Below are 19,429 nucleotides of genomic sequence, written 5' to 3'. Positions count from 1 at the left end.
GTTTCCTGGGTAAACAATTTAGTTCAACAACTGATTTGACCTCTGATAAACTGACAATAGAACACATGGCAGAACATTTTTGTTAATTATTTTCTAAAAGTATGCAACACTTAGGGCCACACCCAAAGCTGTGACGTTAAAGTGTTTGTTTTCTACCAAAGATAAAAACGTTGTGTCTTCAGCTGATCAGGGTGTTCAAGATTAGTGTCTCTTTATTGGTCCTGCTTGGTTAAACTGTTAGCTGCTGCATTTTAAGTCAGTGTTTCAATTGATTTACAAGATAATGTGTTTTTAGCTTGTTCATTGTTTTAAGTTCCATTACTAACAATTCCAACATACATGGTTAAATCAGCCTCAGACAAGTAATGTGCTGTGTGGATTGGTCATGGGGCAAAAAAGTATAATTTCCTTCTATTGATATTTGTTTTATATTTACTGGAAGGTAGTATGATTGGTAGAACATTTAACATTTGGTTGAAAATTTGGAAGTTTAGTTGTCATTCAGTTGGTCGGGTAAGATGGGGGTAATGCTGTTTTCTTTCAGACAGAAGGAAGTTGATCCGTCTTTCTGTTCAAAGAAACTATATCAAGTGTGTTGATGTTCCAGATATATGAACTGATATCATCAGTACACTCTGTCAGACGTCAAGTAGTGAATGTGCAGCCCAACCCTGTACAGTACATGCAGTTTAAATATTTAAAACAATGCCGGAGGATAAGATGTTTAGATAAATTGTCATTACGTCCAGCGAAACTGGGTCTGTTTCTCGTAGAAATGCCATTGTAACTTTATCTTAAACTTTCCCGCAGCAACACTACCAGTTTTTTAGGAATGCAAACTGATATGACTGAGAAGTAGAGAGAACTGTTGTACACATATACACAGTATATACATTAGGGGTTTTGGTGATATATCGGTACTTTAGAGGTTAATATTATGTAAAATATTCACATATAATGTTGTGTAAATCCTTACATTCAAATGTGTGATTTATTGCCAAAAAGAGACACTACGCACAATAAACAAAGTGTTTTGGACTGAAAGCATTGTTTTCTATATGTACATAAACATATACATATGATTACATTCATAAGTTTATGTATGTGTTAATATGTGCCTGCTAAATAAATACATTTAGCAGAGCAGTGGTTTATATCCCTCCAATATGCACAGTACAAATTAAAGTTTGGTCGATTCGTTCCCTCTTTATTGACAATCGTAGAACATCTGCCACAAAATAAACATTTTAATATTTGTCAAACTGTACATGGAGAAGCACAAATAAAAATGTATGCTTTAAAATTGCACTTGTGTTGGGAAAAATTAATCAACTTGATATTCTTATCTTAAATCAAATATTTCATCCAGTTTTTAGGGGGAATGTATACAGCTTTGCTAGATTGGAATTATCTCACAACCTGAGAACGAAATTGGCGATTAATGCTGTAAAATCTTTGAGTAGTAATCTTTATGAATCGCCGCTTCAAACACAGAAAAACATTCTGGTAAGTTTATGTCCAAGTGAGTTTCATCTCTCAGGCCACAGTGGAAGAACAAAAGTTCCTTCAAAAACTGTAAAAAAAAGATGAATGACACCATCCAGTGTTTTCCGTACAAGTTATCTGTACATGCCAACGGGAAATGGCAAGATTTGGCTCTGATTTGGATGATTTATTTACAAAAGGTGCACAGCTGCTTTGAGACCGTATATACATTTAACAGCTTAAATAATAACTGAAGCTTATTTAAACATAGCAGCAAAAATAATTTTCTATTAAAAACACAATCAGATTTTTAAGATTTTTTCCCTTAAATAAAAAATGTATTTTGAAGGTTTAACATTCAGTTGAAAAGAGATTGATATACTTCTCAACATGACCTCTGTGCACAGTAGAACATTCATAAACATGCCTGCAGTTTCTCAGAACACCTATCCTCAGCATTATCTGTGCAATTACAGTCTACTACTTTTCCGTGGTCACTCCATACAATTCGTTAATTTTCTCCTGGTACATCTTCACAACAATGGGCCTCCTCAGTTTCATGGTGGGTCCTGCACAGACGAAAATTAGAAAAGAAAGGCAGGTTAATTCTGTTCTGCTCTTAAATCTCAACGTAGATTTGGTCCACTGCAGATTTGAAATGTTTTTGGGTGATGTTGGGGAGATATTTTCCAAGGTCCATAGCTTTGACCCAGTTTATCAGTTCATACTGTCCTGACCTTGGCTGCTGTGCTCTCAGTATTATGTCTCCCTGTTCCTGCCTGTTGGCGTCAGCTGATAGATAGCTGTTATCATTTAGTGGGAATGCTGTTGACAGCATTCCAACTAACTGTTCTTCTACGCACGAAAAGTTTATTATTCCGCCGACTTGTTTTGCCACGCTTCTTCTCCCGCATTGAACATCGCAGAAACTCCGTTCAAACATCAAAACGTTCAGCTCGGTCGGGAATCGATGGCTATTACTTTTCTCATTCATAACTTTCATAATTCCAGAGATACATCCCATAATTCATCACATTTTTAACATTTGAACTTTAACATTGCGCAGCTTGTTAAGGCAGAGTGCGTGATGTCAGAGTTAGAGTGGAGGACAGTTTCAAATTTGCCTTCATATATTTTTTAAAACTGCCATAATTCCCAAACCCTACATTCCTGAGACATAATTTTTCATGACAAACGTAGGAAAACATCCCGTAGCTTGAAAAATGACAAATAATTAAGCAAAAATAATTAAACAAAGTCCCTCTTGAGGGCATGAAGTGACAAAAACGTTCAACATGTCTCCATTAAAGCCCATTGTAATTTCAGGCAGATATTTCCTCACAGCAGCAGCCGCACACCTTTAGTCAAAAAGTGCTCAAACTTCACATGTGTGCTAACAGTCCAGCCGTGAAGACATCTACTGGACAGTTTTGAGATTTCTTCAAATGCCGTTGCCATGGCAACACAATGCTCGCCATGAAACACGGTTTTCTCATAACTTCAGTGAAACTGCTCCAAACGCCCCAAAACTTCACAGGTTTGGTAACGATGCAGCCATCAACGCATCTAAGCGTAGTATGGGGTGTCGACAAATGCCGTTACCATGGCGACAGATCATTCGCCATCAAGTTAGTTCAGAAGTTTGCAGTTCAAATATTCTGCTGCTTTTCCAAGCCTTTTTACTTTCTTTTCTTCTCTCATCACACATTCAAGCCCCCAGTGTTCATGTATCATTTCACTCTAAATTCTTCACTTTCTTCTTACAAATTACATTCCAGCATAGCAGTTTAGCGTCAGATTTTCAGCATAAAGCATTCCCACTAGCAATTTCTCCAGGAATTGCATCCTCTAGTTCTATCTTGTTATGCACAATGTTGATTATTCTCTCTGAACTAGCTAAATCCATGGGTCTGGGGTAGAGTTCTTCAGAATTGACGTGGAAACTCTCCCGTGAAGTCAGACCCTCTGACTCGTGACTTGTTTTGTGAATTCTCCGGCCGAAGCTCCAAATAAACCATCAGTGTTTGACATCAAAGCTCCAGCTCTTCCTGAGTCGGTGACTCCCACTGCATTGCTACACAGAAATTTCCCCCACAAAATGAGACATTTAATCACTGTCGAACAACATTTCGTGGAATGTTGTCTGGCAGACAACACAGTCACAATACTTTCTATTACGACTTGACCTCGATTCCAAGCTGATTAAACCTGGTTGTCGCTGAAGTGAATACTTCCTTGATGACAGTGTTGTTTGTACCTTTGCCCCAGTTTTAATAAAGTAACTCACCCAGTTCTCCTCCACCGATGGAGAAGTCTTGCTCCAGGATGACAAACTTCTGGATCTTCTGGGCGTTGGACGTTGCTCTGGCGTTGACGCGCTCTATGCCCTCCTGAATGGCTGTGTAGATAGCTGGCTCCTTATTGGCTATGATCCCTGACACAGTGGTCGCTGTGACGTCTTGCTGCTGGCAGAAACTCAAGGCCTCGGGAGTCAGTGCGTCTGTGGGATCGCCGTTGTCGTCCAACACACACTGAGGAAAAAGAGAGGGGTCATTATTGTGTTTGTTTTATTTATTCAGTAGCTGTGACCCTATGCAGGAGTGGAGGCCTGCTTACTTTGAGTGTGATCATGATGGAGAGGAACTTCAGCCTGTCTCCGATCAGCATGGCGTTGCTAATGATGGCCACCTCGGACTTCACTGAGTCCTCGATGAGCACGGGAGGGATGTTCTCTCCTCCAGCGGTGATGATCAGCTCTGGGAACGCAACATTGTCGTTTAGCCATTCAGTTACCAACAAGTTCTTTTGATTGCTTTTAACTTGTATTGAATCACATTTATAATGTTTTTTTGTCTTTGCGAACACAGCTGACCCTTGATCCTTCCTGTGATGAAGAGGAAGTCATTCTTGTTGTGTCTTCCCAGATCTCCAGAGTGCAGCCAGCCGTCCTGGTCGAGGGCCTCTGTTGTTTTGTCCGGCATGTTCAGGTAGCCCATGAACACGTGGCGACCCCAGAAACATATCTCTCCACTCCCGTCCTGATCAGGGTTCTCCAGCTTTGTCTTGGCGCCTGGCATCACCTTTCCACAGCTGGAGAGTCAAAAAATAAATAAGCAACAAGCTCACTGTGACCAAATGTTGCACTACAACTGCACCCCTACTTTAACTTTTAAAGTACATATAAATAATACATTACAATGTACATAATTGATAGAACATTTTTCAGGTCAACATAAAAAGAAACATGCTCCTTAGTGAATATTTAAACCTGTGGTTAGCAACCTTATTTGGCTTGTGACCTCTTAATTAATTTCTGATTGTAACTGCTTATAATAAACATATTGCAAATACTGTAGAAAGGTAGTAGTGAGGAAACATCTTAAATCCCATCTCATCGGACCCTCGGTCAGGACGTCTTCAACTGACTTGAGCACATGATATTAATTACGCTACTACATTTTTAGGTTTAGAAAAAGATCATGGTATCTTACACAGGTATGTTACGTAACTTTAAGTGGCAATAGATAACACTTTAGCTCTCCCTTGTGATTATGAAGTAAATGTTAATTGCAAAAATAAATGGCTGTAAATAAATGACACTATCTGCATTTAGATTAGATCCCTTTAAGCCTTGCTTTCACTATGCAAACGGTCCGTCTCTGGGACATGATTTCACTTTCAAAATTAAAGCCCAAAACATATACACTGCATCACCGCTTATCAACAGGAGCAATGTTGTCATGGGGACGAAGAAGGCAAAGCAAGCTCCAACCAAGTGAATCGATTCAACCTAGTGAATCTAAAGTAAAAACAAATTCTATTTGCAGATTACTCCAGCTAACAAATATTGGATATTCCCATTATTATTTATATATGCAATTACTTTTTTCCCTGCCTTAATTTTGATTTCATTTATTTATTTTCTCCAGTTTTCTTTATTTTTTTGTAATCCTTAATTTCGATACGTTTTGGACGAAATAAATGCCATTGTTATATTTATGCAAATGATGATGCATGAGAGGACTACTCCCCATAAGCTATGCTTCAGCCCTCCCGCTTCTACTAATTTTATTCATTTGTGTGTATGAATTATACGTTTTTGTTTTTGTATGAATCTAGTAGAACACATTTTTTTTTTTTATAAAAAAAAATCTCACAAAGTCTTGTAATATTCACACATTCATATCAGCATCACATTTGATAAACTAGAATTGTTGGATAAAGCTTTGCTGCTGACCTTGCGATGCAGTAGCTGCTGTTAGAAGAGATGGTATGTGGGCCGGAGCTTTCACTCATGCCGTATAACTCCAACAGCGGCATGTTCAGGCTCATGAAGTACTCCAGAGTGTCTTTGGTGACGGGGGCAGCGCCCGTGAAGCAGAGCTTGCAGCGGTCTAAACCCAGCGCTTCACGGACCCTCTTAAATACCAGATTATTAGCCAGCATGAAGCCCCACGGCACCTGATTCTCCCTATAAGCCAAATACAAAGTCACATGTACATGTGTCACATATTTGAAGTCATGAATTGTTAGTAATTAAGAACTGGGCCTATAAAAAAAATAGGTAGCAATGTTGAGCTGAAATTGACCCATAACGAAATAACTACAGGATGGATTGCTATGACATTTTCTATAAACAATTTCCCCCTCAGGATGTTTTGTAGCCACTGTGGGTATCTCCACTTAATATGGTGTAATCATAAGCTCAAAATGTCAAACCACAATCATGCAAAGCTAATGTCAGCCTCAGCTGCATCAGCTGTTCAGCGTGACCGGTGCTAATTGGCCATTTTATAATGCAAACATGAGGCTGGACTTCCTATTATTTAGCAACCCTAAAAGTCCGAACTGAAAGTGAGTTTGCCTGATAATAAAATCAATGACTGTTCTGAAAATACAAACTCTCATTACAACAAAAAGATACACGTGGCTAATTATTATGCAGAAGGACATCATTGGACCATCCCAGTTATTATAGGCTATATCTATTTCCTAATATTGTGAAGGCATGCTCTGCCAAACTCTTCCTCTGATTAGCTATTGTAACTATGCCTCACTCCTAATACCTAAACAAAATAATACAAATATTGCAGCTGCAAAGGTCCGATGACATCATTTTGCGTGATCATTAGCCATGTGCTGCTGTTTGGTGCTAGTGTGTATTTTCTAAGCTATGGGCCATCAGAATAAAAACTATTTGTTACATGAAAAATGGGCTTTCGATCCAATTGGAAATCTTGCAGATAATTTGGATTTCCGAAAAATGGCACCAATGAAACAATCTTTGCTCGTCCTTACCCGTTCATGACACTGTAGTTGTACTGCAGGCCTATGGACTTGGCCCAGCCTGCTACTGCGCTCCTCATTGGGGATGCCTTGGCACCGACAGCTTTCATCTTCTCCTGCATCTTCTCCCACACACGAGGAACCCCCAGGAAACAAGTGGGACGAGCCTCCTTCAGTGTGTTCACTAAGGTGCCCTGGAAAAAAGGAATGGAGATTATAGTCAAGATAGAAAACCTTCATTATAACTCAATGTTTTACACAGCTGTAGGCTTCTATACCTTGAGAGCATCTGGATCTGCAAAGTATGTTTTCATGGCAAAAGAAACACACATCCACATGTCAATTAGCTGGGCTGCCACATGGCTGAGCGGCAGGTAGCTGACCAACACCTCCTCACCGTACTTAAGACCGGCCCCGGGAGCTGCCGTACGGACTGTCCATGTCAGCTGCAGATTAAAGACAAAGGTAGGAGTCATCAGAGAGTCAGAGACATTTTTCTTTCATTTTCACAAAGCAAACACATTGATGTTTAGAGAGGGGCCACAATTTCTTGTTTGATGCCCGTTTGATGTTTACATTCTCAGGAGCTGCTCTAAATTTCGCAGTAAAAAGGTTGGAATCAATTACTGAATCTATGTATATTATTATATTTGAAAACCCTCCTGAATACCCTATTGAGGCCGACTGTCTGATGGTATTTGGATGTTTTAGCATTAAATGTTAAAATGTAGCAGTTTCAGGAGTTCCACATGGCTCTTTATTGGGTATTTACAAGAAGAACCACTTAACTAGATTCTGTTAAAACGATCATGCATCTTCAAAAATTAAAAACAGCTTTGGGAAAATGTTATTTTTCTTAATCTGAATATACATCAAGGCCTGCAGTATTCTTTTCAAATGTCTTTCTCTTCCTGACCCAGTAAACATTTTCACACCACGTTGTCCTCTTTGGCTTTGGGAGATGGTAATGGTCAGTTTTTCACATTTTACAAAACTAAACACTTAATTAGACAGACATCTAATCTACAATTAAAGTTAAGAAAAATAAAGTAATTGTCTATAACTCACATTGTCATGGCTCAACATGACTCCTTTAGGGTTGCCAGTTGTTCCCGAGGTAAAGATGAGGGTGCAGCACTCATTGGCCCGAAGACTGTCAATCACAGCATCCAGCTGCTCGTCAGGCACGTCTTCTCCCTGCTTCATGAACTCTGCCCACTACACATATAGAGAAATCATGGTAAAAATGTGTCCAAGCCCAGACTAAAATGTAACTGATACTGTGCAGTTGAATACATTTAAGTGAATTATTAAATCATAAATTTTAATGATCCTAATTTAGCTTTAAAAGTCTAAATGGTGCTACTGTAGGCATCACATACAGTTTACTATCAGATCATTTGTTTTACTTTGTCAATATGTTTGGTGAGGGAACATACTGTATACAGGAAGGGTGCTTTCTGCTGCAGCTCGCCTTTATACTGGACAATTGCTTTCAGATGAGGTAGTTGATCTTTAACCTGTTGAGAAAGATGAATTACACAAAGTCAAGTGAGGACAGATTTATTTCTATCTTCCAAAAGTGAAACATTTTCAAAGGTCCTGACCTGCAGAATCTTTTCAAGCTGTTTCTGGTTTTCCACAACCAGGATATTAGCCTCACAGCTTTCAGCAACATACTGACAAGCTTCAGCTGAGTTGGTGGTGTAAATCCCAGTTGCCAGACCCCTGTGGCACAAATCAGAGAAAGGAGAGTATTCATCTCTGTTGAAGGCACACATTATTCACTGTGGAGTTTGCCATTTTTAAACTTAGCTTAACAAGAAAGCCTAGTAAGATAAAACAAATAGTTTTTCAAGGTTGTGTTTGCCAAAATAGGCAGCTTCAGTTAACATGTATACAAGAGTAATTCAAACTTGAAGAATGCTAAAGTTTGTAATAACTATAAATCCAGTCAAAACCCTGTGATTCGTGCCTTAACTACACAAGTTCAATGTTACTCAACAGCTGGATACAAGATTAACATCAGTACTTGGTTTCCTTAGACTTTAAACTGTTTTGTTCTGAACAGGAGTCGGGAGATTGACTTTGAGATAAGCATGCACAGAGCAAAATGAGCAGTGTCAGGTGACGCAATGCTGAAGCATCTCTACAAGTCCACATGGAATTTATCCACCTTAGTTCTTTAAATGAAATCTTACCCGGCAAAAATGCAGCCAACGTCTGAGATGAACCATTCAGCTGAGTTGAATCCCAGGATCCCCACACCATGGTAACGCTCGAGCCCCAACTTAAAGAAGAAACATTGTTTTTTTAGGAGCATGTTTCTTTAATGACGCAACAGCACTGTGTCTCTCTTGACCTACATCTAATTTAAAAGGCGACTCTACCTTATGGGACACAAACATGTCCGTGAAACACGAGATGTAACACAAGCTGTTAATTTCACATGCCCCAGTGTTATTTTTCAGCAGCCTGTTCTCACACAACGCAACATGCAGTGAGAGAGTGAGGAAACTCTGGGGTACTGTTTACAACGCAGGTAAAAACTTTATAAGTGCCGCACAAATTCCCCTATTTAAACAATGACTTATAGTAGTTTAGTTAATAAATGTAGGGCATACACAGGCCTAAGAGACACACAAAATGTTCTGAAGGAGAGTGACAACATTCCAAAAGAATATAACACTGCGCAAGTATTATTGATGTTTATTTTTTTTGAATGTATGCATATCATGTCAAGTTGCAGTCAAACCTTGAGGAAGCTTTTAGCTGCTGCACGGCACTGCTCGTAGTATTGCCTCCACGTCAGGGTCACCCACTGGCCCTCTGTTTTGGAAACCAAGGCGGGACGATCCCCGTAATTTTCCACCGTCTCCATGAAGAGCTGATGGACGGTAATGGGGGTTTCTGAGGCCGGGCCCGAGCCCTCCATCCTCAGCCGCACCGCCTTGTCTCTGCTGGTGCTCCATAGCTGGTCTGCTGGGGCCAGAGCGGTCTGTGCTTTGGTCGTCGACAGAGGAACTGCCCTGGGCTCTTCTGTATTGGGACAACATGGGCAGCCGTGTTTACCCGCCATTTGTTACAGGTTAAATACAGAAGACACCACACCGAGACGCAGCCAGCTTCAGGAGTCAGGTGAGTGAGAGGACTGCAGACATCTCTGGACTGTGGGATCTAACTCCTGAGGTGTCAGAGTAACACGATCTGCAAGCTGTGCCGTGGATGAGGAAACACATACGACACCAATGTCAAGTCTACCTACCAATCAGGTTTGTGGAGAGGAAGTTTGGCAAGAGCATCAAATAACACAGACATAATAGGCCTACCAGCCGCGGCGCCAGGATTTCAATTGTGGGTGGGCCAAAGTAATTTCGGCTGGGCCTGTTCAAATGTTTTCTCGCGATTTTTGTTAATAATCTAATACAAATAGGCTATGCCTAGAATGACATTCGTGTTTACTGAGAGCATAGTCGATGTGTTTCCAGTCCCTGTAACCATGGCGACTGAATGTATCTTCTCCGCCGGCCCCGCCTCTCTCTGAGAGGCGAAGTCCCGCCCATCTATTTCCGACCCATGGGACCTTATTACGGAAAAATAATGTATTGAAGTCAATGGAGAGAGAAAACGTATATTGCGATCCCGTTGGAATTGTGCCATGAAATACACATAAGATGTTTGTCAATCTTAAAAAATAATTTCCATGCCAAAAAAGTCACAGTTTGTCATAAAACTGTTGAAATATAAGACTATGAAAAATACGCAACTAGAAAGACTACAAATCCCAGAGTCACATAAGTGATGTCACCATTGTTTTCCTCCAATAAGAGATAGCTAAGATCAGCGCCATATAGATAGAATCTATATGGTGCTGGCTAAGATAAGATAACTTTAACAAGATGCCTGACTAGATGACTTCGCCAGAGTGGCAAAGTCCCTCCTCTTCCGGAGGAGCTCCATGGGACCTTATTTCGGAAAAATTATGTATTGAAGTCAATGGAGAGAGAAAGATTATCTTTCGATCCCGTTTAAATTGTGCCACAAATTACACATATGATGTTTGCCAATTTAAAAGATAATTTTGCAAAACTGTGAAGTAACACATTTTTTTGTGTGAAACGCTTAATGAACTAAGTCTCTGGTCTCGCACTCTCACAACAACACACGTCACCAAGATGGCCGTCACTACTGTCTTGTCAAAAAAGTGATTGACTACCCTCACTATCAACACAATGAAACAAGTCCAGAAGAATGTCATGCAAAGCTGCCTGCATGGGCGCGGGAAGGGGGGTGCTGAGGGCGCTGCAGCACCCCCTAGCGGCAGGCAGGGGGGAGCTCCCCTGTCTGAATTATTATTTGACGGTTATTGAGTGTTTAGATAGTTAACTTTAGTCTAAGTTATCTCAGTGGGTCTCAAACGGTTTGGTAAAAAATTATTCAAAAGATTATTTCCATGGCACACCCTCACATGATCATTATAGTTATAAAAAAAATAAGAGAATAAAGGAAAAACAGTTATGAAATACTATATGGCAGTAAAACAAGAATACAGTTTGAAAGGGGAGTGATTTGTAAAATATCCATAAAGAAAAAGAACATCTGCTTACAGTTGTGTTTCATCTGGGTGTTGAGAGATGTATCCATAGATCTCTTAATGTTTCTCTCAAAGTGCACCAGATTGATGCTTTTAACTTCAATATTTAAAAAAAATCTTCCCGGGGGAGCATCCCCCCGGACCCCCCTAGAGGAGGTGAGGTCCGCTCCCCACTCGTAAAAAATAGCACTTTACCCCTGCCTATATGCCGTGAGCTGATTATCGAGCCTTCATTGTAACAGTCGCGGGTTTACTGTATGTTTGCGTGTGGGGAGTTTTTTTGTGCGTGCTCTATGGTGCCCGTAATACTGTTCACTGGAGTCCAGCACCTCAGCACCCCCACTCAAAATACCTTCCCGCGCCTCTGGCTGCCTGCCTTCCTTTGATTCTCTCTGAACTGCATGATCTTTTTAATGTTTAATGTCAACCATTTGTGCAGATAGCATGAAGTAGAACAGATCGCCAGTGCTAATGTAGCGTTAGCGTTAGCATTTCTCCCCCAGGCTTAAATGGTGTATTATAGAATGATCACACCGGTGTGACAGTACTCTTCAAAGGTTTCGCTTACTTCATGTTAAGGCTAATAAAAATGACAAGGCTAAGACTGTAATGCTAACTAACGTGCTTGCTACTAGCTAGGTAGCTAACTTTCATCAGACGGGAAGCGAAAGAACGAGCAAGACCCATTGCTGGTATGATAACAACCTGGTACTAAGCACACAGGCATCTTGTTAAAGTTATCTTATCTTAGCTATCTCTTATATTTAGCGGAGGAAAATAATTGTGACATCAGTTATGACATCACTTACGCGACTCTGGGATTTGTAGTCTTTCTAGTTGCGTATTTTTCATAGTCTTATATTTCAACAGTTATACGACAAACTGTGACTTGTAATTCATGGCATAATTCAAACGGGATCGAAAAACAAGTTTTCTCTCCCCATTGACTTAAATTCATAATTTTTCCGAAATAGAGTGGCGAAGTCACGCCCATCTACTTCCAATTTTTATTGAAGTCAATGGAGAGAGAAAACTTATCTTTCGATCCAGTTTAAATTGTGCCACGAATTACACATATGATGTTTGTCATTCTTAAAAAATAATTTCCATGTCAAAAAAGTCACAGTTTGTCGTAAAACTGTTGAAATATAAGACTATGAAAAATACGCAACTAGAAAGACTACAAATCCCAGAATCCCGGTCCCGCATGCTGGCTCTTACGGAACCGACTAACTCCCCTTTTGTGTATGTACAGCTCTCAACATGCCCAGACCTGTAGTGATTTTCACCTCGTTTAATACTTTTCACCTCATTCTGAAAGGAAGAAGTTAAATGTGCCAACGTGATGGCCGTCTTGGTGTGTGGTGCGAGATGGGAGATGTAGTTAATTGAGCGGTTTCACAAAAAAAAGGTGTTGCTTCACAGTTTTACGACACATTTTTTTAATAAAATTATGTGTAATTCAAGGCACGATTCAAACGGGATCGAAAGATAATCTTTCTCTCCCCATTGACTTCAATACAGAATTTTTCCGAAATAAGGTCCCATGGAGCTCCCCCTGAAAGGGAGGGACTTCACCTCTCTATTCCGGCACATTTTACAAAACACACTGTCCTTGCTAATGCTATACTCCAAGAATGTGTACTTGTCATACCAGTGGGCAGCGAAGCTCATTTTCTTTTGTCCGAAAAGTGTCTGAGGGTATAGGCTACTTTATGAGCGTTGGCTGTGTAGCCGCCGGGTCATCTATAGCTGATAGGTCCGGCAATGGGATGCTATTTTATGTTATCCTGCAACGGGTGCTACGTCCCGCAGAGGGACTGAACTCAGTGGGGGCACAACATTAAACACACTCTCGTCTCTCTGAGGCGGGCAACTACAACAAAATGAACATATTTGACCGTGATTTAATTGTAATACACGTTTCAAAATGACGCCGAAGTAACAACATACTGATACCGGTTAGTAAAAACCATGAATTAATGCTTTGACAAGTCTGCAGACAAGACGGCAGGCGAAAAACCTTTTAAAATGCGTGTTTTCTGAATGGAGATCGGGGCTAAGTTAACGCAGTGTATGCTCCGACCGTCCACACTCACAACAACGGCCTATGCATATAGGCCCATACTTTCTTATCTGCTTTCGATTTTTTATACTTAATGATATCTTTTCCTCAAAACTTTAGGATGGTAGGGGTATGATTAGTTTGCTCCTTTTGTTAAACCTTATTTTGTTCTTCTGCAAATACTGAAAAAAACAGAACTTCAGTCTGGTTCTAAAAATATTTGACATTTTCTTAAAGGTCACACATTTAAAGATCTGACTGGATTTCTGGCTGAGGTGGGAGGAGTACTCAGATGCTTAAATAAATATATAAATATACCAGAGTGTAGAAATACTCTGTTATAAGTAAAAGTCAAAATGTCAAAATGTTACTGTTAAGTAAAAGTACAAAATTATTATGATCAAAATTAACCTTTTAGTTACTTTAGTACTTATGTGTTTCTGAGGTATAACATTAACAACAATTATATGATGTATTTTTTGGATACTGTCTTGAGGTCAAATGTCTAGGAATCCAAACTAGTATTATTAGAATCACTGTTTTGTAAGCTAAACATATAACTAGCTAAATATGGGTCAAGCTAGCAATCAGGCAGGTTCACAGGGGGTGAAAACATGACTGGTGGTCCTGGTACGGTTGTTACACGGACCACCTGGGACGGTTGTAACATGGCACATTTACAATGATGGCTCATTTGCTCGAATTATCAATATTGTTGATTGGTGTGCATTGTCCCTGTAAAAATAAACAGAATAAAATACAGTACGTAAAGTGTGTGCGTGTGTTTACAGTATGCCAAATATCAGAAAGAGGAAGACAGGCAGGGGAGTGCCACTTCCTCTGCTGCAGAGGGCCTCAGATGAAGTTCAGGAGGGCAAATCAGTCAGGGCAGTGGCAAAGTCCCATGATATATGCCATGCCACCCTGTACCGGTTCCATAAAAAGAGGTTGAGGTTGGAGAGTCAGGGATCAAAATCACCCCAAAGAGTAGGCTACTGGACACCCAAGAAGGTGTTCTCAACAGAGCAAGAGATGCTTTTGAGAGACTACCTGATGGAGGCAGCTGATTTATACTATGGTCTCAGCTCAAAGGAGGTAGGTCTATAATTAAGGTAGAGTAGGCTATCTATACAGATGGAAGTGACTTTTACACCTGCCACAACTGTGAATCAGATTAATTCCATCTGGTGTTCTGTTATAAGTTCTGTTCATTGTTTTTTGGAGGATGTGTGAAACCCCATTAAAATCTTGTTGCCTTAGAATTTGACAGCATTCCCTCTTTTTTGTCATGTAGTGTGAAAAAAGGTAACCGTTATTAACAAAAAAAAACATTTTTCAACCTGTACTTATTTCATAGAAACATCTTAAATACATTGTTTCAGTAGTTGACACATTGAGAATGTATAATATAGCAAAATGGCTATCCTAGTGTAAATGGCTTTTTACCTATTGGGGAAAACCCCAAAAGTGTTAAAACTGTCCCTGGTCTCCCCTACAAATCTCTCAAAATTGTACTTAAATACTTGGGTAAATGTACTTAGTTACTTCCCACCTTATATTTACACTGAAACTTAATTTAATCTCTTCAACTGACTCCCGGTCATGTCCCGCATCACTTACAAACTCCTCCTCCTCACCTACAAATCCCTCCATGCCCTCTCCCTTCAATACCTCACAGATCTCCTCCACCCATACATCCCGTCCCGCACCCTTCGATCCTCAGACTCTGGCCTGCTCTCCATTCCCCATTCACGCCTCCGCACCTTCGGGGACCGTGCCTTCAGTGTTGCTGCCCCCACCCTCTGTAACTCCCTCCCTGCAGAAATCCGCAACGCCCCTTCTCTCAACATCTTCAAATCAACCCTTAAAACTCATCTGTTCAACATCGCCTTCCAACAATAACTCACTCCCCCCCCACTTACACTTCCATTTCTGCCCCCTGTTTTATGTTTATGTTTTATGTCTTGTCCTTGTATATTTCTTTGTAAAGCGACCTTGAGGTTATGAAAGGTGCTATATAAATTCAAGTTATTATTATTATTATTATCGTCTTATTTTGTATTGATCCCTTTTCTTTAGTTATATTATCCACAAGCACATGTTGCTATTTCCCTTTAGATTCTAGGGACCTAACATGTTATGACTGTTTGAGAGCCTATCAGATATACAAACTGCAAAAAACTATTTTTGCTCAATCCTACCCTGAAGCTAGAAATGAGGGTCATTCTTATGTTCAAGTGTTATCTGAGGCAACACCACACCTCTTAGCTCCTGCAGAATGCTGCTGGGAGGGTTAGGCACCAAACAGACTTTGTGCATCCCCATATTGTCCTGTTTGTTTAAGTTTAGAACACAATGAACACATATCTCACAAAATCTACCCTTAATGCAGCTGCTAATACAGTGACTCTTTTGGCTTTTTACCTTTTTTTAGACTTAATGTCTATTCAATATCCCCTTTCACAGGTTGCATAGGTTTCAAGACATTAGTGTTTGATTTAAGAGTTATACTGCCTTTTCAGATCTCATCAGTCGCTTTTAAAGATAATCAGAATGTCACAATAAAAGACAGCACTATTAGTGATGCAGTATATAGTACAAATGCATTAGATTAGTTAGACTCTCACCTAGTGAAAGTCCTTCAGTGGCTTCCTCCAGCTCGGACATTGAGCTGAGCTCGGAAGTGATGGCTTCTCCGTTCCGAGTGGAGTTCATCTTTAAGTCTTTGTCTGACATAGCCTTCTGAGTACAGCTGCTGTAGATGAACAATATTTTTAGAAACATAGTTTAAAATCAAATTGCCCTATAAAATCTACATGATAGATTTATTTTCTTTGGGACATGCATTATTTTACATACCTCTCAGCCATGACCGCGACACCATTGCTCTTAACCGAATCCTCTTGGACACTCATCTTGTAGTTGCTGGAATAATAGACAAAACAGTCTTAGGACGACCAAAAACAAATGAGCATTAAGACCCTTTACTCCAAGCAGATCAGAATATCTTTAATGAAACTGAACTGCTCTGGTAATTTATACAAGACTGACACCAACGTCATTGCAACAATGGGTCAGAGCAAGAGACTGCAATTGCTAAATGTCCAAACTGAATATTGTGTCAGAATGCATTGCAGGACATCTGCATGCATTCGATATAGTAGACTACCCTTTGACCCAAATACCCACACTACACCACAATATGCTGCTGCTGTATCTCCGACATCACTGGTTAATACAATTTTAGGTGAAAAATAGTATGTAATGACATGTAAATATTGTAGAAAATACATGATCATGGCTTCAGGGGTTCCTTGTGTGGACTGTGAAATAATGCCATCTAGTGTGTAAACCTATCAACTACTGTGTAAGATCTCAAGTTGTTCCTTCTAATAACTTAACTGTGTAAAGAATTCAATCAATTCAAACACTCTTTCCAAGTAAAAGTCATACATTAAAGATTTCCCTTAATTTAAAGTACAACCAGTATTAACAGCAAATGTACACAGAATGGTTCCTTTCAGAGAGTTTGGTTATTAGATATACCGTATTATTGTAATAATGTATATCACATATCAATACTGATGCTTTACCACATAGGCAGCATGTAAATATGTTATATTATATGCTGGAACACGTTTTAATTACCTTACATACTGTTAAGATGATTTATTCTACACAAAAAAAAGTTAAATCTACTGTAAGCAGAATACCATTTTATAAATTGATCATTATGTTGAAATCTGTAAAAATAACTTATAATTCCCGTTGTCAGATAAATGAAGTGAAATAAAAAGTACAATAATCCAGAAATCTAGCAGAGTTGAAGTAGAAAGTAGCATACAATTGAATTACCTAACTCAATGATGTGATTAATAACAGCACTTAAGTAAATGTGCTCAGTTACTTTTCATCACTGCAAATTAGCGACACATTCTCTAATTATATATGGCATAAAAATCATTTTGGATTAAGATCTGTCAACCCAGCAGATTCTCTCTCTGGCCTCTAGTTTTGGAGATAACTTTGGTCAAAAATGTCTTTGGACCAAAGTTCAAAACTACAGTGTGGCAATATGAAATGGCAACGGCAAAGTCTAATATTCTGCAAATATCAATTCAAATTCCCTGCAAAGTAGATTTCAGTTCCATTAACAACTTGGATATGTACATTACCCAGAAAGCAGATGTAACCATTGAAGAACACTGAGTGTTATATTGAATCTTTTGGTAAAAATGTATAGAAGAAGTCCTATAGTCCCATAGGAAAACGTCAAAAGTAGTCACCGAGGTACAGTATAGTGACTATAAGCCTTGGATAAAACAATTAATGCTTGTAGCTGCTTGTCTAGCTTTTATAGAGCACATCTTATTGGGAGAGGGATTTACAGTAAAGAAACATTTTCGTTGACCAAACAATTAAAAGCTTGGCAGCCTGCCCACATCAAATGAGGGATATTCCCTATGTTAGTCATGTGTTTGTCACAAACATGACTTCCCTCAACATGTCAACAATTACAAGTGCGTGCATATTTCTCAGCCTTAAAATCATAAATGTAATCAAGATATGTGTTTATTGTGTTCTGCAATTAAACTGATGTCAGCTTAAGCAAAAAGAGGTGTACCATGTCAGTAAAATAATTTTTTGTGTGCATCATCCTCATACAGGAAAGCTAGTCCCCATAGCAACTTATTACAACAAAACACACCTGACATAAGACTTTTCAGACTCTAAAAAGAAAAAAAGAAATATGCTTAAATGTCCCTTACCTTCTCCTGGCAGAGAGCTGATTGACAGTAGCTGTCAAGTGCAGAACAGACTGAAATCAACCTTTGCCCGGCGCAGGCTTCGTCTGTTGCCCCCTGGAGAGAATATCAGCCTATAGTGGACTTGCATGAATGCATACCAACTTCCCCTGCACTAATGCCTCGTCCAGAGCTTTGCACACTTTCGCAATCCTCTGGAATCTGCCGCTGAAGCTGGGTCCACCGGTTAAAGATCCACCAATATGCTTTATCATAGGTTATGGCCCAAGGTGAAGACGACCCGTCACCTCAGACACAAACAGTCTGCAGCTGGTAGAAACCTGCTGTTTGTAATGATTAAACCAGCAAACTGTTGGTGTTAGTGACGGTTCAAAACATTTGACAGTTTAGAGCAGATTTTATTGAAACCTTTATCATCCCAAATCGATTTATGAAGACAAGTTATTATCAGATATGCAGGACCAGGCCTGTCAGAGAAATAATGATACAACTAGATAAGCTCTCTCCGTTTATGAAAATACTTTAGACTTTGGACCATCAAAAAGTTACTCAACAGCTGAACCACATGTGTGCATCTTCAACTTTTTCTTACAAATCAAGAGAGAACTGTCAAGATGACAGCAGTACACACTAAAATGCACAAAATATTCAAGAAATGTGCTGATATCTTGACTTTCTTAAAATCTCCTTTTATTCTTCCACTTTTCTAACGCCATCCAATTATTAGGGATTTTTATAAAGAACATAAGAGAAAACAGTTCGAAACAATTATTCCTACTGGATGAAAGCGGTTTCAAATGTCCAAAAATCTATTCTGGTCACTTTACACTACAGCCCTGATTTCCTCTCCTCTTGCTGAGCTTCATATCAGTCTGTCTGATAACCGCGTTCAAGGATATTTCATAAGTAAATATAGAGGAAAGTTCAACCGTCCATTTCCCAAATGATCCATAGTCACCTTGCTCACAGGCACCGGGGTCAGTGAATCATCCCACTCAGTCACACCATATGTGTCCCTGCTCCGACCCTCACTGCTCATATCTCGGCACATGCCATCTTTGAAGGGTGTGAATGGTAACTGAGGGCATGAATCACCAGAAAAGTAGACTGCACACAAAGAAAACAGGGTTCTCCGTGTCAAAAGGTTCTCCAGTGAGAACAAGATATTAGAATACATAATCTATCACTGATGCTTTAAAGCCTTTCAATGTTCCAGCTGATGTGGAGTCCATT

At 39.6% G+C, this 19,429-nt stretch overlaps 1 protein-coding gene across 5 annotated transcripts; it reads right to left on the bottom strand.

Annotated features, from left to right (window-relative positions):
• Positions 1-1,186: 1,186 nt before the first annotated feature.
• Positions 1,187-19,286, bottom strand: LOC307043741 (long-chain-fatty-acid--CoA ligase ACSBG2-like). Of its 5 annotated transcripts, XM_079688510.1 has the most exons (16): positions 19,155-19,286; positions 18,200-18,519; positions 16,290-16,355; positions 16,058-16,185; positions 9,527-9,810; positions 8,973-9,061; positions 8,379-8,499; positions 8,211-8,291; positions 7,840-7,989; positions 7,050-7,217; positions 6,784-6,965; positions 5,723-5,956; positions 4,358-4,575; positions 4,102-4,241; positions 3,773-4,016; positions 1,187-2,054 (listed from the first exon to the last, which is right to left on the bottom strand). In XM_079688510.1, exons 3-16 carry the CDS (start codon positions 16,343-16,345, stop codon positions 1,966-1,968), a joined length of 2,184 nt encoding a protein of 727 aa, XP_079544636.1. In that variant the 5' UTR covers positions 16,346-16,355; positions 18,200-18,519; positions 19,155-19,286; the 3' UTR covers positions 1,187-1,965. The 5 variants fall into 5 exon arrangements, with proteins under 5 accessions (XP_079544636.1, XP_079544638.1, XP_079544639.1 ...); XM_079688512.1 differs by lacking the exon at positions 19,155-19,286 and having other exon boundaries at positions 16,058-16,182; positions 18,200-18,650; XM_079688513.1 differs by lacking the exons at positions 18,200-18,519; positions 19,155-19,286 and adding an exon at positions 17,606-17,811 and having other exon boundaries at positions 16,058-16,182.
• Positions 19,287-19,429: the final 143 nt, after the last annotated feature.

This window comes from Notothenia rossii, assembly GCF_949606895.1.
Source record: "Notothenia rossii genome assembly, chromosome: 6".
Lineage (NCBI taxonomy): Eukaryota > Metazoa > Chordata > Actinopteri > Perciformes > Nototheniidae > Notothenia > Notothenia rossii.
Note: the sequence above shows the minus strand (reverse complement) of the source record. Positions and strands in the feature narration are given on the sequence as shown.

Bases quoted from the DNA above. Each gene is read 5' to 3' on its own strand.
- LOC307043741 (XM_079688510.1), bottom strand. From the start codon at position 16,345: ATGAGTGTCCAAGAGGATTCGGTTAAGAGCAATGGTGTCGCGGTCATG. The intron at 4,576-5,722 runs GTCAGCAGCAAA...TTGACTCTCCAG, and splicing joins AGCAGCTACTGCATCGCAAG to CTGTGGAAAGGTGATGCCAG. The intron at 2,055-3,772 runs GTGAGTTACTTT...TCGTCTGTGCAG, and splicing joins CATCGGTGGAGGAGAACTGG to GACCCACCATGAAACTGAGG.